This window comes from Macaca fascicularis, chromosome 3 (genome assembly GCF_037993035.2).
Source record: "Macaca fascicularis isolate 582-1 chromosome 3, T2T-MFA8v1.1".
NCBI lineage: Eukaryota > Metazoa > Chordata > Mammalia > Primates > Cercopithecidae > Macaca > Macaca fascicularis.
This window is the reverse complement of record NC_088377.1, coordinates 37753042-37771975: the sequence shown is the minus strand read 5'-3', so window position 1 is coordinate 37771975 and position 18934 is coordinate 37753042. Positions and strand designations below refer to the sequence as shown.

Sequence of the window (18934 nt, the reverse complement as noted above, 5' to 3'; positions counted from 1 at the left end):
TGCTGGCCCCTGCAGCTTTGTAAACAATAAAGGGAAGAGGAAACCCTGGGGTCTGTCTGGGTCTGGATGACGTGTGATTTCCACGCCCTTGCAACTGAGTGTAATCCAAGGTGAGTCTGGTTGAGGGAGAGGAGCCTTCTCCAACCCAAGGCTGGGGCACCCCGGGAAGGCCCCGAGGTGTGTGTTTTCCAGGAAGCATCCTCAGGTGTTTGGGTTTTTCCTTCCAGACACTCAAGACCCCTCCCCAATCCTGGCTCTTCTCCTTGGTCAAGGGTTCTCAAATCAGAGGATGGCGCTCTGCACATCAAAAAGGCAAACCCAGGTCATCCCCTCTCTTGTTTGGGAAACCTTGCTTCCTGCTGGATTTAGGAAAAGGTTTATAAGCTAAGGAGGCTTTGGTGGTGAAAATCCTTCTCGCCTGCACTCACATCCGTGTATGGAATGGCGATGTGTATCAGCACGGGAAAACTTTGGAATACAAAGAACAATGAAATCAGCAACAAGCACCAGGCTAGCTTTCGAGGACACCCAGTCGGGCCTGTGGCAGCCCAGATGACACCTCTGTGAACTAGGAACGCCAGGATCCAAGGTGCCCGCGGTTGATACGGAAGGCCAGCCTGGCAGCCCGTGGGTGTTCCAGGCCCTTCCCACACACCTGAGGCCCTCTTTCTAAATCTCCAGAGATGCCCTGAAAAAACGTCCAGCCGCTCTGCCGACCCCATCCCTCCTAGACTCAGGGCTGCCCCTGGTGGTTTGGGATCGTGCTTGGCGGTGGGTTAGGTTTTGCTTCATGGAACCACAAGGTGGGATGCGGGAGGTGCCCGTGGGCGTGGGCTGTCACCCCAACCCTGGCAGCTCAGATTTCCGGGTGGGTGCGGCACAACGCTGGCTGCCTACCTGGTCCCGTTCTTCTTGGAGAAGGTGCTCTTGACATTGAGGTGGCGGCTGCTGAGCTCCAGGGCAGCAAATCCTCCGTTGTCCCGGGTCACAGACTCCTCCATGGTGGAGATTCCCTTTCCTAAAGCCCAGCAGGAGAGTGACAACAGATGTGTTACTGGTGTGGTCACCACAGCCGCACTGAGCCAGAGCTGGCCAGCGAGGCAGCTCCTGAGTCCTGCCGCATGCAGAGCCCAGAGTCGGGGACACCTGCTTCAGCCCCTCTGAGGGCTGAGCTGGGGAGAAAAGCTAGGTATTGATCACAATGTTGGAGCCAAGTGACAATATTAACATTTCAGTGTTTGTTCTGCCTGATCCCAAAATACCAGTATTCTTGCCACTGTTTTATGAAAATAGACTCAGAATGCATAAACTTTTTTGGACTTTTTTGTTTGTTTGTTTTGGTAGAGATGGGGTCTCACTACATTGCCCAGGCTGGTTTCGAACTCCTGGCCTCAAGCAAACCTTCTGCCTCGGCCTCTTAGAGCGCTGGGACTGCAGGCGTGAGCCACTGCACCTGGCCAAGAATGCATAAGCCTTTTAAAAGTCAGGGAAATTAAATATTTAATAAAATAAAAATTCATAATCATTTAGCAAAACAGGAAGTAGAAATAAATGTATGGGAGTGTGACGGCTAAAGAAAGGGTACAGGGCTTCCTTTTGAGGTGATACAAACGTTCTAGAATTGACTGTGGTCACAACTGCACATATCTGTGCATTCACCACTGAACCGTACACTTTAAAAAACAGTAAATTTACAAATATATAGCAAAACATATTCTAAAATATATTAACAGAGCAAATGAATAAAGTTTTGAAAAACCAAACAACATAAAAAAAAATTCCACTAGATTTTGCCATCTCATTCTGCAGGAAAGTCCGAGGCCTCCAAGCCGTCCCCAAGCTTGGCCTGGTCTGTCCACCCTGCCAAACCCCACGTCATCTTCCAGCCCTCAGCTCCTCCCTAACACGGGTTTCTCTCTCGGGGCTCTCCCTCTTGCTGGAAGCACCTTCTTCCAGTATTTTCCGGGCTTCTTAACCCTTCCTGCAGATCACAGCTCAAATGCCCTGAGACCAGAGAGGACCTCCCTGACCACATAAAGTGACCTCTGTTTCTCACGCATATTTGCTTTGAGGTACAGCCTTAAGTCCACCATGCTCCCTGGTGCCCCGCCAGCCCTCAGGACAGCACCTACACACATACCAGGGGCTTGGCAGGTATTTGCTAAGTGTGTTGGCATTTCTAAACCCCAAGAGTCTCCTCTCTGCTGGGACCTGGCCCCCCTTTGACGTGCCTTAAACCTTAATGCTCTATCTGTGTGTAACGGAAGAACACAGCGCAGAAAATGAAAGATGGGCTTGCCTGGGAGAGGGGATTTGGGATGACGAGTGGTGAGCAGGTGGAAACCAAGATCAGAAAGGAATTCAGATGAGGATGGGAGGATAAGGAGCACACGCAGGAAGGGGTGTCGAGTGAGGCTGTCACCGCGGAGGTTTAAGTTTTGCAATGTCTCCTGAGCAGGATGGGAGACATTCTGGTAGATAAGTATTATTTTTTCCAGGCTTCAATTATGATGCTAAGTTAATACTGCAGGGTGCGGCTGAGCATGGGAAGCTGCAGGTCAGATCTGCGTTTTCAAGTCTGTTTTCCAGATGGAGGAGGAGAGTGAAAAGCAGGGAGATTTTCTATGCACCAGACACAGGATTCTGTAATAGCATTAACTCAGGAAAATGACACGCCATTCATACATTGTAAATCCCACAGGAATAAAATCTGATTTACGAACACTTGTTAGAAGTGAATTTATACAGAAAAAAATAAATCCTTTCTTGGAGGGATGAATTGCTTAACATTATAGAAGCAAATAGGGAGGCATTTTAGGTGCCTGGTTTTTTTTAACCCCTTTGGCACAAGGATGGTGGGACTTGTGGCCGGGGTCAGGAACCTACTCTGCCTAGCTCCTTGGCCAACAGGGCTAATGTAGCCAGCTCCTTTTTTTAAAGAATAGCTCATCAGGGATCTGCCTTTCCAAAAAGAGAAGACCCAGTGGATGGGAAAACCTCCAACGAATGAGCTGGGCTCAGGAGGAGGTCTGGCCCAGTGGTAGTGGCGATATCACAGAAGTGACCACGTGCTTGGGCTCAGCTACAGCTCTGGTAGATGCTCTGTGGGATCAAAACAGGCCATAGGCCAGGTGCCGTGCGTGGCTCACTCCTGTAATCCCAGCACTTTGGGAGGCTGAGGTGGGAGGATCACTTGAGCCCTGGGGTTTGAGACCAGCCTGGCCAACATGGCGAACCCCGTCTCTATTTAAGAAACAAGACACAGGCTGCGGTCTAGCACTCAGTTACATTCTGGTTATCCAGAGAAGTGGCCTCATTGATAATGATGAGGTTTTTAAAATTGAGGATAATCAAATGCACAAGCTATGCTAATCTTAAGTGGCAGAATGATGCTTTATGATTGTGAATGTAACCACCGTCCACGTGGAGAGACAGAGCATGTTTAGCACCTGTGAGGCGCTCTCATGCATCTTCCCTGTTTATACCTCTCCACCAACAGGCAAACCTGGAAACTTCCATTCACTGTGGGTATTCCTGGCCTTCATGTAAATGGAGTTACAAGGTCTGTGCTCTCTGTGGTTGGCTTTACCCTATGTTCATTTGTTCCTTTCTCTAATGATAGTGATTCATTCAGCAATAAATGCTTATTAACCGAATGCCTGCTCTGCTGGAGACACAGCTCTGCTCTGGGCCTCAGAGGTCTCAGAGGTGGGCCACAGACATAGGCGAGGTTCAAGCTGCAATGGGTGAGAAGAACTATCCCATGGAGATGCTTCCGTGATAGTCTGTGAGCCACAGCAAAACATCAACATCTGAGGTGTGCCCCAGTCACTGTGTTTATAATATTGCATAGTACAATATGCCACCTGTTTAACACTTTATACTTTTTTTAAATAAGAGACAGGATCTCAGCAGGGCATGGCAGCTCACACCTGTAATTCCAGTACTTCAGGAGGCTGAGGTGGTTGGATCACCTGAGGTCAGGAGTTCGAGGCCAGCCTGACCACCATGGAGAAACCCCATCTCTACTAAAAATACAGAATTAGCCAGGCGTGGAGGTGCATGCCTGTAATCTCAGCTATTGGGGAGGCTGAGGCAGGAGAATTGCTTGAACCTGGAAGGAGGAGGTTGCGGTGAGCCGAGATTGGGCCACTGCATTCCAGCCTGGGCAACAAGAGCGAAACTCTGTCTCAAATTAAAAAAAAAAAAAAAGAGAGACAGGATCTTGCTTTGTTGCCCAGGCTGAGTACAGTGGTGTGATCATGGCTTACTGCAACCTGGATCTCCCAGGCCCAGGTGATCCTCAGCCTCAGCCTCCCAAAGTGCTAGGATTACAGGCATAAGCCACCATGCCCAGACACACCTGGCTTTCTAATAGTATTAAAAAATGTGATTAGACCGGGCGTGATGGCTCACGTCTGTAGTCTCACACTTTGGGAGGCTGAGGCGGGCGGATCACCCGAGGTCAGGAGTTCGAGACCAGGCCTGGCCAACATGGTGAAACCCTGTCTCTACTACAAATACAAAAATTAGCCAGGCGTGGTGGCGGGTGCCTATAATTCCAGCTCCTCAGGAGGCTGAGGCAGGAGAATCACTTGAATCCTGGAGACGAAGGTTGCTGTGAGCCGAGATTGTGCCATTGCACTCCAACTTGGGTGACAGAGTGAGACTGTCTCAAAAGAAAAAAAAAAAAAAAGCAATTGCATTTGAACAAAGGTACAGAGTGGGGATCTCTGAGGCTGGATGACTCATACACCCTTATCCAAGACATATAGCTAATCTGAGGGCAGGCAGGGTCAGCATCTGGGTCCCGAGGCGTAGAGCGCTCCCCGGGCTGTGCCTGGCTGCCCCCAGAAAGAAAACCTATTGCGTCTCTCTCAGCACCTACAGGCAAATGAAATGGAAAAGCGGACACTGGCCCGGCAGATCCACGAGAGAACGAACATTGTGTTTTGGCTGAGTAGCATCGTGGGACATGCGAGGAAGGGGCCGGACCTGCACCTGTGCTGCAGTTCTTGTACTTCTTATTCTGCCCGTGCAGGACAAGGGCGAACACCACCAGCAGGATGACGATCAGGCTGGACAGAGCCATCACCAGGAGAAACCACCACTCCTCGTAGAACGGGGCTTCCACTTGAGCTGCGGAAAAGATACGGACACACAGTGATGTGGGGCAGACACTCCAGCTGCAGTCACCTCCCGTGGGCCACGTGGGTGGCGGGGAAGGCTGGGGTGGATAACTCCCGGTTACAGGTGAGAGGAAACCATTGTCCAGCCGGGCCGGTGGACTTTTCCCATGGGACAAGCTCAGGAGGCTCCCATGGTCCTCAGCAGGCTTTGGGAATTCAGCAGCCCCCATCTGCCACCTTTTCTGTGGAATCAGGCTCAGGGCTCCTCTGTCCTCCAAGCTGCCCCTGCCCTGGAGACTTCAGTATCTTTGCCCTTGCCCCGACCGTGCCCACTAAAACTGCCCTTCCTACTTGCTCTCTCCTATTTTCATCCGTTTAAAAACACTGCCTGATCCGGTGCTATGTAGCGAGATCCCATCTCTAAAAACACAAACAAACAAAAGACAAAACAAACAAACAAACAAACAAACAAACAAAAACCAGCCAGGCACAGAGGCATGTGCCTGAAGTCCCAGCACTGTGGAAGGCTGAGGTGGGAGGATTGCTTAAGCCCAAGAGTTCAAGACCAGCCTGGGCAACATAGCAAGACTCCTTTCTCTACAAAACATTAAAAATATTAGCTAGGTGTGGTGGCACACCTGTGGTCCCAGCTACTCAGGAGGCTGAGATGGGAGGATCGCTTGAGCCCAGGAGGTAGAGGCTGTAGTGAGCCACGATCACACCACTGCACTCCAGCCTGGGTGACAGAACAAGACCCTGCCTCCACAAAACAAGCAAGCCAGCAAACGAAAACGTTGTCTGGGTTAAAGAGGATAGAACAAAGCGCCCGGACGTCCTTCTCTCTCCTGGTGCTGGGACATCCCAGAAGACGGCTCCAGGTCCCCTGCCTTCTCCATCACCACCTCCTGCCTGCACACGACACTCACATTCCACCTGTTATACCTCCTCCTGTCTTGCTCAGATTCATCCTTTACATCACCTGAGAGAGATCTTCCTCAGAGAGAAATCAGTTGCCCCCCTGTTAAAATCCTCAGTGGTTCCCATCAGCCGCGGGGTGAACCCTGAGCCCACAAAGCACCCCAGGACCTGCCCCTGCTGACTGCATGTGTGCAGAAGCCCCCACTGGAAACACGCACTGTGTGTATTTCTCTACCTGTTGGCCCCTTCGCAGACCACAAACCCCTAAAGCCTGGGGCTGTGTTTTATTTATTTTCTGCCTCTAGCAAAACCGAGCTGAATGACTGGACCTCTCTTTAGATGTGTTTCTGAGAAATGAATGGAAAAAAATGCATTTAAAGGCAGCTTTGAAGGATGCTCTTCTTCCTTCTGTCTCATTCTGCTCGCTAAGAACAGAAAAGCGGGCAATTGTATCTTGATGGGTGCTGGGTGGTCCCGGCGTCCCATTCAGGGCCTTCTATGGGCCGGGAAGGGGAGTGGGTTCTGTGGCACTGGAAGGCCCTCAGAACACAAAGCCTCTTACAGGCAAAGCCCAAGTGTTGGCCCCCAGCAGCCAGAACCCTTCCAAACACAGCCAGCCGAAGCTTCTATCCTATATCTCACGAATAGGGGATGTGTGCACACCAGGAAGAAAAGCAGGGAATCGGCTTTGGTTAAGGCAGGTTCACAGGGCTCCTTAGGAGGTGATGGTGCTTTAAATCCAAAAGACAGAAGTGGGTTTGCGGGCTGTGCATTCAGTACTCCAACAGCAAGTCTGACAGATGCCACACTGACACCACCGGCCAAGTGGCCCGGAGTGGGCCTGGCCCTAGCACCTGGCAGGAAAGAAAGGCCGGGCTGCTCTGGACGACTCTCACATGGGGCAGGACGTCCCAGCTGCCGGGCCTGGCCTGGTCCTGATGCCAGTAGGTGATGGTTGCTGGCTTCCCTGAAGGATGCGATGAGCTCAGTGCGGTCCAGCTCACAGCAAGGCCAGCTCTGCGTGCGATGGAGTGTCAGAGACGCCTGAGCCACAGGCCCCGGGAAGTGGGGTCAGAGTGCATGCTCTGCATGAGGAACCGGCATGTAGAACTGCTCTGTATCTATTTCCACAGGTAAAGCTCATGCAGCAAATCTTGGATCCCTGAATTGGGATGAGGGGTGCTGGGGGTTCTTCATTCTCTCTACTTTGGGGTACATTTAAAATATTCATAATGAAAATTAGGGAAATGAGAAATCTGTGCTTTTTCTAAATCTTACTCATTAAAAAATTAAGTGATCAGCCAGGCACCGTGACTCACTCCTGTAATCCCAGCACTTTGGGAGGCCAAGGCAGGCGGATCACTTGAGATCAGGAGCTCGAGACCAGCCTGTCCAACAGGGTGAAACCCCATCTCTACTAAAAATACAAAAATTAACTGGGCGTGGTGGCACATGCTTGTAATCCCAGCTGCTTGGGAGCTGAGGCAGGAGAATCACTTGAACCCGGGAGGCGGAGGTTGCAGTGAGCCAAGATCGTGCCATTGCACTCCATCCTGGGAGACAGAGCGAGACTCCATCTCAAAAAAAAAAAAAAAAAAAAAAAAAAAAAAAATCAGGGGGTTCTCTGGGTCCCTTTCTCACAGCCCCTCTCACAGAGTGACCCCGGAATTCAAGCATGTTCCCAGGCCAGCGTACCAGGCTTAGGGCCCACGCTCACCCACAGGCGAGCACAGGGTCCTTCCTCCAAACCCATAGCACACAAAGGACGAAGGCTAAGTTCAGTTTCAACAAGTGCGGTCAGTAGCTCAAGCAGCTCTAACGCAGAGGAGAGGAACAGCTTCTTCCTGATCCCAGGAGGAGGACCAATGGAGCTGGCCCTGCCGGGGCTTCTGGCTGAGGCTCTGCTGCCCCGACCCCGAGGCCTCCCTGCCCTTCGTGCTGCTGAGAGCCCCTCTCCTCAAATGCAGCCCAGCCCTCTCTGAACCCCCAGTGCCCTGGCTCGCAGCCGGTCTGCACAACGGAATCACCGTGTGGTGAAGAAAGTCATGCCTGGAGCTACGGAAGTCACTGTCTGGGGTGAGGGGACAGCGAGGGTGTGTGTTTAACTTTCTCAAGCAACCCTAAGGCACAGCCAGTGTTCAGTCCCTAGGCACATGGGGGGTCGGGGGGGCATGACCACGGACCAGCTTTGCTGCCCCTCCCTCTCCAGCTCCCTCACCCACGGCTCTTCAATGACCAGGACTTTTTCTCCACCACCTTCTGCCTCCTGCAGGTGTCCCTTCCCCTGTGGCAGGCTTCGGGCACCTTCCTGATTCCCAGGCAAGGTCACGGCCCCCGCCCTGTGGGTCATAACCCCTGCCGTGACTGCTGACTGCAGACACATCTGTCATCTAACACGGCTGCCCTGGGGGAGGAAGCCCTGCCCTGGCCTTCTCTGCCACTCCCCCGAGAGCAGACCTGGTCCTGGACCCAGGGTGGCCTCTGGAGCCTGCAGCACCTCACAGTGACGAGCACGCAAAGAAACGCCCAGCCCGGGAGCGGCAGTACCTCCACCTGCACGCCATCCTCAGGGACGGCGATACTGCTCGCCTTGTGCCCAGAGCAGCTACTGTCCCCAGCCCCTCCGCTGGCTCTCTGGGAGGCCCCGGGAAGACATGACCTCTTGTCAGGCACTCGTGGGCTCACCCATGGCTGCCGGGGTGGTTCTTGTCCCTCCAAAATCACATGTGCTCCCCGGCAAGGACGCACCAGCTAATAGAGGGGCTCGGGGCTCTGCTTTCCTTGGGAATGCCTTTGCCGCAGAGGGGACACTGCGTGACTCACGCTCACGCCTCTGACACTTGCATGTGTCTCTGATTTTAAAAACTACGAGGAAACACATTAGGAATTGCTGGAGCACAGCGTGGACACAGAGCCCATAAGGGACCTTGCTGGTGGTGCTGGGGGAGGCTCCGGGGCCTGGGGTCCTGCCAGAGGGCAGCAGGGAGCTGCCCAGGAGGATGGGTGGCACTGGGGAGGTGTTGGAGACTGACACTGCTCTCCCCGCCCGCATATTCTCTGAGCAGAACCTCAACCGAGCTGGAGACACCTAAAGCAGCAAGTTCGTGTCCCCTTTGTCCCCCTCGACTCCATTTCTCCCTCTAGTCCTTCAGAAGAAGACAGACCTCCCTGGGAGGGCCTACCTGACACGGCCGTGGAGGGGCTGCTGGGCTCCCCGTAGCCCACCTCGTTCACAGCCACCACCCGGAACTCGTAAGTCACGCCTTGCCGGAGCTTATCCAGGCTGAGGGTGTAGGATGTGGCACTCCGTGGGATGTCCTTCACAAACATGTCCCATAAGCCTTCATCTGCAAGAGGGATGGGGAGGCGAGGGCAGAGTTAGGAGTTCGAACTCCCAGGTGTGAGCCCCACGCACCTGCCCGGTGGGTCGGCTTGTGGCGACCTGGATGAGGCATCAGAGGCACTGGATGCAGAATGAGTGCTGAATGGGGATGGAGTCTCAGTTTTGCAAGTCAAAGAGTGCTCTGGAGACGAATGGTGTGCTGGTTGCAGAACAGTGTCGGTGTGCTCAATGCTACTGAACTTGAAATGGTCACAGTGGGAAATGTTAGGTTATGTGTATCTCACCACAGTAAAATACATGTATGTATGGAAACCTCACATATAGGAAAACATGAATACACTTGAAATTAAAGCCATTAATAAACTTAAAATTAAAATCAGACATAGAGAGGAAGTTAGAGGCACATGAGTTGGGTTCTGAGGCATCTCTCCAGCCACAGAGCAAAAGAAATGTGATCAGTGAGATCTGTCATAAAAAACCATGGCGAGCTGGGCATGGTGGCTCATGCCTGTAATCCCAGTACTTTGAGAGGCTGAGGTTACAGGACTGCTTGAGCCCAGAGCTCGAGACCAGCCTGGGCAACACAGGGAGACATCATATATACGCACAATTTTAAAAATTAGCCAGGCATGGTGGCAGGCACCTGTGGTCCCAGCTACTCAAGAGGCTGAAGCAGGAGGATGGCTTGAGCCTGGGAGGTTGAGGTTGCAGTGAGCTGAGATTGTGCCATTGCACTCCAGCCTGGGCAACACAGTGAGACCCTATCTCAAAAAACAAACAAAAAAAGAACTTTGCAATTGTTATGACTTCACATTACAACATAAAAAGAAAAAAGGAAAAAAAGAAATAAAAAACTTATGACACTATAACATCAGGGCAGAAAGGGCTGATGGAGCCTGGAGCTAGACAGCCTCTTTGCCAAGCCTGGCCCCAGCAATTCAATTAGCTGTGTGACTTTAGACAAAGAACGGAACCTCTCTGACCCTTGCCTGTAGAATGGTGATAACAAAGGCATCTTCGTCATAGATTTGCTTCAAGGATTAAATAAGTTAATATTTGTAAAGTGCTCAGGACAGTGCCTCACACATAGTAAGTGCTGCACGTGCGTTTATGAAATAAAATATAAATTTAATTCTAAGGAGGTTGTTTGGTAAAAAAGTAGGCTCAGAGGTCAAAATGTTCATTTGAAGTAGCAATCCTTCATGAACTGTATTTGTTTTTCTAGGCTCAGGTATGAGACCTTTTACAAAGCAGGAAATCTGGTGAGGGAAAACCCATTTGGATATGTGTGTACCCGTGCTGACTGCCTTATGGGCACTGAGACTGCTCCGGAAACCAACCTTATCACCCACCTGCAATCACCAGGTACGCTCAGATGGATTAGCCCAACAGTAAACAGGCAGAAAATTGCTATTGTATCAGTCTGTATTTGCAGAGGATTTAGAATTTGCACCGACTAAGTCCTTACAGTCACAGGTTAACGAGGAGTAGACACGAATGAGATTTGAAAGGTACAAATCTCTGCACTGGCAGAAAAGTAGTGTAACACTGATCTTCCCTCCCTCCCTCCCTCTCTGCTTGCTTTCTCTCTCACTCTTTCTTTCTTCTTCCTCCCTTCCTCCTTTCCTTTTTTTTTTTTTTTTTTTTTTTTGAGACAGGGCCACACAGGCTGGAGTGCAGTAGTGCAATCACAGCTTACTGCAGCCTCGAACTACTGGACTCAAGCGATTCTCCTGCCTCAGCCTCCTGAATAGCTGGGACTACAGGTGCATGCCACCACGCCTGGCTAAGTTGTTATTTTTTATTTTTTATTTTTTGTAGTGACAGGGCCTCTGTATGTTGCCCAGGCTGGGCTCGAACTCCCAGACTCTAGCCATCTGCCCGCCTTGGCCTCCCAAAGTACTGGAATTATAGGCGTGAGCCACTATGCCTGGCCATTATTTCTAAATATTCTCATTTACAGCCATTTCTAACCAAGACGCTCATCACCATTAATAGTGTCAGAATGGCAAGCCAGAGCCTAAGCCTACCTTCTTCCTCCTAGGATGCTGAGGTTCACACACAGATTGCTGGCTGTATGTAGTTTATGCTGGTTGTATGTGGTTTATATTGTCGTACGTGAGTTTGGCTTAAGAATGGTCAGGGAAGGCTTCTGCATTTACTCTGCACAGGCCTCCTCTTGGCCTGGGGAACTGCTGCCCCCTCCTCCCCTGCCTCACTCCCTTATTCATCCACAAATGCTGTCCACTCTTTGGTTAGGCCCTGTGCCATCCATCAGGGAATCAGATGAGACTGCTGTTGACTGCTGTTCTAATGAGCTACCCACAGCCAGTGGACAGGGGATGGTGGAAAATCAAGAGTCCTTTCCTCATCTTTTTGAGGCCAACCTCGACCCCACCCCACGTTCCAGGAAGGGACGGCTGCTTCCACCAATGGGCTTCTAAAGCCCATCTGCACATTTACCTGCCTGTTCACACCATCAGGCTTAGCATCATCCAGGCACCCATCCATCCATGTAACCATTCATCCATTCCATTCTTCTTGCCTTCCGTCCAGCTATCATCTATCCATCCATCCTTCCATCCATCTTTCCATGATCCATCCTCCCATGTAACCATCCATCCATCCATTATCCATCCATTCTTCCTTCCTTCTCTCCATCCACCATCCATCCATCCATCCAGCCACCCAACCATCCATGTAACCATTCACCCATTCCATTCTTCCTTCCTTCCCTCCAGCTATCATCTATCCATCCATCCTTCCATCCATCTTTCCATGATCCATCCATTCACCCATTATGGGTTACACCCATGTAACCATCCATCCACCCATTATCCATCCATTCTTCCTTCCTTCTCTCCACCCATCCATCCATGTAACCATTCATCCCTTCCATTCTTCCTTCCTTCCATCCAGCCACCCATCCATCCACGTAACCATTCATCTATTCCATTCTTCCTGCCTTCCCTCCAGCTATCATCTATCCATCCATCCTTCCATACATCTTTCCATGATCCATCCTCCCATGTAATCATCCATCCACCCATTATCCATCCATTCTTCCTTCCTTCTCTCCATCCACCATCCATCCATCCATCCATCCATCCATCCATCCATCCATCCATCCATTTTTCCTTTCTTCCTTCCACTCATCCATATAACCTACCTTCCTTCCTTCCTTCCCTCCCTCCCTTCTTCCTTTCCCCTGCCCTCCACTCCCCTTCCCTCCCCTCCCCTGCCCTCCCTTCCCTTCCCTCTAGCCATCCATCCATCCATCCATCCTTCCTTTCATCCATTCATTTATCCACCCACCCATCCATTCATCCACCCACTCACCAATCCACCTATCCATCCATCTATCCATTCATCCATCCATCCACCCACCCACTCATCTACCTACCCATCCATCCACCCACCCTTCCTTCCTTCCTTCCTTCTTTCCTTCCTTCCTTCCTTCCTTCCTTCCTTCCTTCCTTCCTTCTATCCATCCACTCACCCACTAGCCACCCACTCAGCCACCTACCCATCCATCTGCCCACCCACCCTTCCTTCCTTCCATCATCCATCCATTTTTCCTTCCATCCATCCTCCCATCCTTCCCACCCCCAACCCCCCCATTCTTCTTTGTATCCCAAGGCCTTTCTCAGGGTCTAGTACAGCAGGCTTTCAATAAATAACAACCACCACTATTTTATTTACTGCTTACTATGAGCAAGTCAGTATTTTAAGGGCTTTAAATATTGAATGAATTGTATTTTTCCTCTAAAAAGATAGGCAAATTTATGTTGTAATAGACACTAAAGATCAAATACAGACTCATAAACTGGGTGTTGCTTAAAGCCATTGAAATTAAAGCACTAAGAAAGTGAAGGATTTCTTCAGACCGTTCTGAGAAGGTCTGAACACCTCTGGAGTGGATTCTCTGAATGTCTTTTGCATTAATGTTTCTGTAATGCTTTCCTGCTCCTGAGGAAAAAAAAATGATTCTCCCTTCCTGTACCATCACCTAAAGGCCACATTTTATTTTAAGCGCTCTGTCATAGCTCCACGAATTGTGTACATTTTTCATAATAACATTTTAAAATATTGATACAGAATCTTAACGCAGAACAATTTATTTAGCAATCCATTTACACTCAAAAATGTTGGGGGAGGGGGAATGTCATACCGAGAATTTCCTTCTGAATTAACAGAAGAAAATGCTCCCTTTTTTATTCTGCTTAATTCTGCCTTTCCCAAATTAGCATATATTCCACTAGAGCTATAATTCACCGGGCTACTTATCTTGTACTAATATTTACACCATGATCACGAGTGGGTAAGAAAAAAATCTGGCAGCTGGTAAGGCATCCACTCTGTTTCTCAACTGTGGATTATTTTTCTCATTTGTATTACGTTGTTAAATATCTCAATAAATCAATGATGGAGAAAAGTATCTCTACAAATTAGGGGGAAAATAACATTACAGAACTATTAGCAAAAATGAGATTTGTGCAACTGATTTTTCCATGCTCTGGACAGTCCCCAGTGCCTGGATTTCCATCTCAATCAACACTCGAGAGGACAGCAGGGCCTCATCCCTTTTAAAGGCAATTCTGGGCACACAGTCAGCCGCTTGTCAATCACCCAGGCTAGGCTCAGCCCTCTAGGATGTCTAGAAGAGCCAGCCTGGTTTCTCTTCCCCACTGAACGAGCTGTGCTGCCATTGCAGGAAAAGCAAGGGCCAGGCACGGTGGCTCACGCTTATAATCCCAGTACTTTGGGAGACTAAGGTAGACAGATCATGAGGTCAGGAGTTCAAGACCAGCCTGACCAACATGGTGAAACCCTGTCTCTACTAAAAATACAAAAATTAGCTGGGCACAGTGGCATGTGCCTGCAATGCCAGCTACTCAGGAGGCTGAGGCAGGAGAATCGCTTGATCCCAGGAGGTAGACGTTGCAGTGAGCTGAGATTGCACCACTGCAGTCCAGCCTGGGTAACACAGTGAGACTGTTTCAAAAAAAAAGAAAAAAGAAAAGCAGTGCCCAGCTGGAAGAGAACTGTCGTGACCCCTGAAAAGCCACACCCCCAGATCACTGATCCCCCAAAATGACTGATACAGGCATCGAGCCCCCTGCTGAGGCCCAGGCTTTGAACTTCCTGTGGGGCAACGTCCACCTCTGGGCTGGACCTGCCACTTGATGTCTGTGGAAGGAGGAGGTGCCCTCGCGGTGGAGTGACTGCAAATCACACGTGTCTGTTGTGCTTGGTCTTTCCTTCCCGGCTGCCCGAAAGAACACCTTCCTGGACTCTTGTTACTGAAGCACCATTGGATAAATACCACTAAGAAAGTGGGAAGCCACTGAGAAAGGGACTTTGCAAAATACTCCTAAAGAAGCCACACTGTCACCACAACCTCTAATCCTGTCCACCTCAGAAGGAAGGCTGAGTGGGAAACAGCAAGAGCCCATTCAGCTCCCCATTGAGGTGGCTTTTCTTTAAAGAATATAAACTATGCATCTTCATTTTTTATGGTGTGATTTGTTCACTTAAACAAGGGAAGTAAGCGGCTAATATCGAAGTCCTTGAAAAAAGAAATCTTTTCCGTATAAATAGGTTCTGCTATCCATCCATGCTTGTCCCCGGCCGACAGAATGAGTCAGCTGTTAGTTTCTGTTGCCAGCATCTCCCCCGCCCAAGCGGTAGGAGGCACATCTGTTCGAAGACAATGTCCTAATACACCCGGCAACATGATCACCTCTTTTCTGAACTGATCCGGAGCCCAGCGCAGCACGTCCAAGGGTTTGCACTCAATTTATCCCTCCGATGCCCAGAACGGAGCTGTGTGCTGCAGGTATTAGGGCCGACGTCATGCCAATACAAAAGTTTGATTTCATGGACAATTAAACAGGGTCTCCATGCTGAATGAAACTGTCATTCACCGCCCGAGATTTCTGGTTCCACGCACTCACACAACCAACCACTTGACTGTCAGCCTGCAGCTCAGAGCAAATGCAAGCCTGTCGGTTGTTTATTTCTTAAATACTGCCATTTCTCTTTGTATAAATGGTCAATCCGGGTTAGAAATTTTACTGAAGGAGGTGGGGCTTAAACACGAGTCTAAATACATCTGATTTTAAAAATAGACAGTTACCTTCCATTGGATCCTCATTCAAGGCAGGAGGCAAAATGCACTGCATGTTAAGATGAGGAAGAAAGACAGCCTGTGTTGCGGGCTGACCCCAGGAAAGAGTGGGAAACCGGTCTGACAAGCTGTCAGAAATGCGCTTATGAGAAAGGCAAGCAGTGCGTGAGGGGACCGTGGCATCGTCAGAGCCACGGCGGCAGCCCCTCTTGCTGAACCTGCTGACTTGGAACATCTGTGGATGTCAAACCTTCAGAGAAATACTGATTTTCTTCCTTATTCACTTGAAAACTCCCCGTTGCCAAAGACTGAAATTGAACAAAATCAATGGGGAGGGAACTGGGAAGCCCTCAGGGGATTACCAGTGGACAGTGGTCCAGGCCTCCAGCTGGGGGGTGTCCCCATCAGGCACGGGACCTGTCCTCCAGCCGCCAGCCCTCATCTCTGGGCTACACACATTATTTGAGGAAAAAAAAAAAAAAAGCAATACAATGTCTGCCTGCATTGGGTACTTTCTAAATATGTATTTCATGGCTGCTTTGGAGAGGAAAATATATTTATAGTTCCTTTAGTGTCATTCCAGTCTATTGTGTAAATATGTAAATTAGACTTCATGATCTAAACAGTAAAATGCCTTAGAATAATCTGTGTAAATAAATCATCTGCATATGCCCAGTGCATAGTTTCCAGTGCCTTCCAGGGAGCTTTGCAACACCGATTTGGAGGAAACTTATGCACAGCCAGAGAAAGGAACGTGTCGGCCAGGCTGTGCTGGCGGAAGCTGATGGCGGTGTCCTTGGGCTCACACTTGCGGAGCGCCCTCTCCAGGAATAAGAGGGGATCTGTGCTTTAGCCTGGTGCTAATTTCATTAGCTGCTGTTCAGTTGTGTCTCCACATGGCCACAGCAACAGGCGCTATGCAGTAGAATGTGTAGGGGTGGAAGGAAGGATGGGGATGGGAGGGCAGGACGCTCCACTGCCATCTGCCCGGGCTGCCCAGGCCCGCTGGCCGCCCTCTCCAAAGCAACAAAGCTGATGAGTGTCTTGTCTCCCAGGGGCAAGGTAGAGACTCAGCTGGATAGACATCAGGCCGAGACGACTACCTGGGCCAGCGGGGCTGCCTGGCACTGAGTGCCCATCTCCCAGATACCCAGCAGTGAGGGCCCTTGTGTGGCCCCTCCCAATACAAAACGGGGCCCATTCATTGCACCTGGAGCAAACCACACCCCGCCTGGAGAACAGCTTACTAGGGAGCTTCAATGGGAAAATGAGATGACACAGCATTTAATGTTTTGTGTAATGAGGCCTGTAATGGATGACAGCTGAGATCCAAAGCCCTCAGGTACCGGCAAGGTGTTTAAATATTGACAATCCATAAAGCGTTTCATTTGCCTGAGCTGCTGCTGGCCTTAGTCATAGAAGGGAGGGGGCGTCTTTCTCAACTTCCCACGAAAGACCACGGGTCTCGCGGCCCGCTTGGGTTCCCTTCATGACCCGAAAGGGGAGATCGTTGGTGACCTGTTTTCGAATGTTGAGCAGCCAAGCAGAAGTAAGTGCAGGATCTTCAGCCCTCGCCGAAAAAGCCGGCATCTTCTTGTTAGGTCTGTTGTCACGTCTTGGTCCCCCATGGGTCAGTTTCCACGCTCTGGCCCAACCCTGCTGAGCTCAGACTCAGCTGACTTCAGAAGCTTCTCCATGTTCGGGCAAGCCCCTCTGAGGCGTGGGCCCAGTGTGAAGCCCTCCCCGACACGCCAACTGCATCTTATCCGCACGGCCTGCCAGGCTCCCTGGGCTGCCCCAGTAACCAACGGGCATCCTGTTCCCTTCGTGATGGCAGGCGGGGCAGCATATGAGAACCTGAGGAGATTGCCGGGCGTGGTGGCTCACGCCTGTAATCCCAGCACTTTGGGAGGCCAAGACGGGTGGATCACGAGGTCAGGAGATCGAGACCATCCTGGCTAACACCTTGAAACCCCGTCTCTACTAAAAATACAAAAAAAAAAAAAAAAATTAGCCAGGCGTGGTGGCGGGCGCCTGCAGTCCCAGCTACCCGGGAGGCTGAGGCAGGAGAATGGCGTGAACCCGGGGGGCGGAGCTTGCAGTGGGCTGAGATCGCACCACCGCACTCCAGTCTGGGCGACAGAGCTAAACTCCGTCTCGGGAAAAAAAAAAAAAAAAAGAGAACCTGAGGAGAAGGTCAAGGGCTCCTTAAAATGCCGAGACGTGTTCACAGCGTTAAGAGGCTAAGCCCAGGCACCCATGTCTGGCTGGTGCCGCCCCATCCCACAGGCTGGTCTCCCGCCCCAGAGTGCTCAAAGACACATTGGTGTGCTTGGCCGAGCAGGCTGGGGAAGGATGGACACCGTGGCTTTTTAAATGATTACTTTAAGCTAAACAAATCATTTTGAGATAGGTGAAGAGTCCCAAGTGGTTGTAAGAAACAACGGAGGGCAAGTCTGTGCATCTTTTACCCAATGTCCCCCAGTGGTAACATCCTGCAAAACCGTGTTGCAACCTCACAGCTGGGACACGGGCAGTGATGCCGTTGAGATCCAGAATGCCTCCTTCTGTGGCCCTGTGACAGCCACCCGTCTGCTGGGATCCATAATCTCTAGTCAAGGAGGCAGGCGTTCATGGAGAAGGAAGTTTCGTAGCCAGGCCCTTCTGTAGTTTTCTGGTACAGGTGTCTTTTTTTTTTTTTGAGATAGAGTCTTGCTCTGTTGCCCAGGCTGGAGTGCAGTGGCGTGATCTCAGCTCACTGCAACCTCTGCCTTCTGGATTCAAGCAATTCTCCTGCCTCAGCTTCCTGAGTAGCTGGGACTATAGGTGCGTGCCACCACACCAGGCTAATTTTTTTTCTATTTTTAGTAGAGATGGGGTTTCTCCATGTTGGTCAGGCTGGACTGGAACTCCTGACCTCAAGTGATCTGCCCACCTCGGCTTCCCAAAGTGCTGCGATTACAGGCGTCTTAATCTGCTCTCAGCGCCATGGGTCCCTGTGGTGATCTGTTGGCTCAAGGACACTTTCTCAGAATGGTTGTAGATACATAAAGTAAAATTGGAAAGGAAACCAATTCTACTGGTGATATGGTTTGGCTCTGTGTCCCCACCCAAATCTCAAGTTGAATTGTCATCCCCAGTGTTGGGGGAGGGGCCTGGTGGGAGGTGCCTGGATCGCTGGGGTGCGTTTCTCATGAATGGTTTTAGGACCACGCCTTTAGTGCTGTTCTCAAAATAGGGAGTGAGTTCTCATGAGACCTGGTTGTTTAAAAGTGTGTGGCACCTCCCTACTCACTCTCTTCCTCTTGTCCCAGCCATGTGGCATGCCAGCTCCCTGTTCACTTTCTGCCATGGTTGGAAGCTTCCTGGGGCCTCCCCAGAGGCAGAGCCACCATGTTTCCTGTACAGCCTGCA

The 18934-nt window shown here is 50.5% G+C and overlaps 1 protein-coding gene across 6 annotated transcripts in view; it reads right to left on the bottom strand.

The window, feature by feature from the left end:
* Positions 1-18934, bottom strand: part of SDK1 (sidekick cell adhesion molecule 1) — a 963824-nt gene that overhangs the window by 25346 nt on the left and 919544 nt on the right. For 3 of the 6 annotated variants that reach the window (XM_045387966.2, XM_065541579.1, XM_045387967.2), the window contains 3 exons: positions 9230-9394; positions 4996-5139; positions 898-1018 (listed from right to left, as the gene is read on the bottom strand). In XM_045387966.2, coding sequence (XP_045243901.2) covers positions 898-1018; positions 4996-5139; positions 9230-9394 — 430 coding nt within the window. The remainder of the gene's footprint in view (positions 1-897; positions 1019-4995; positions 5140-9229; positions 9395-18934) is intronic. The other 3 variants (XM_015447042.3, XM_074034313.1, XM_015447040.3) reach the window with 1 other exon arrangement.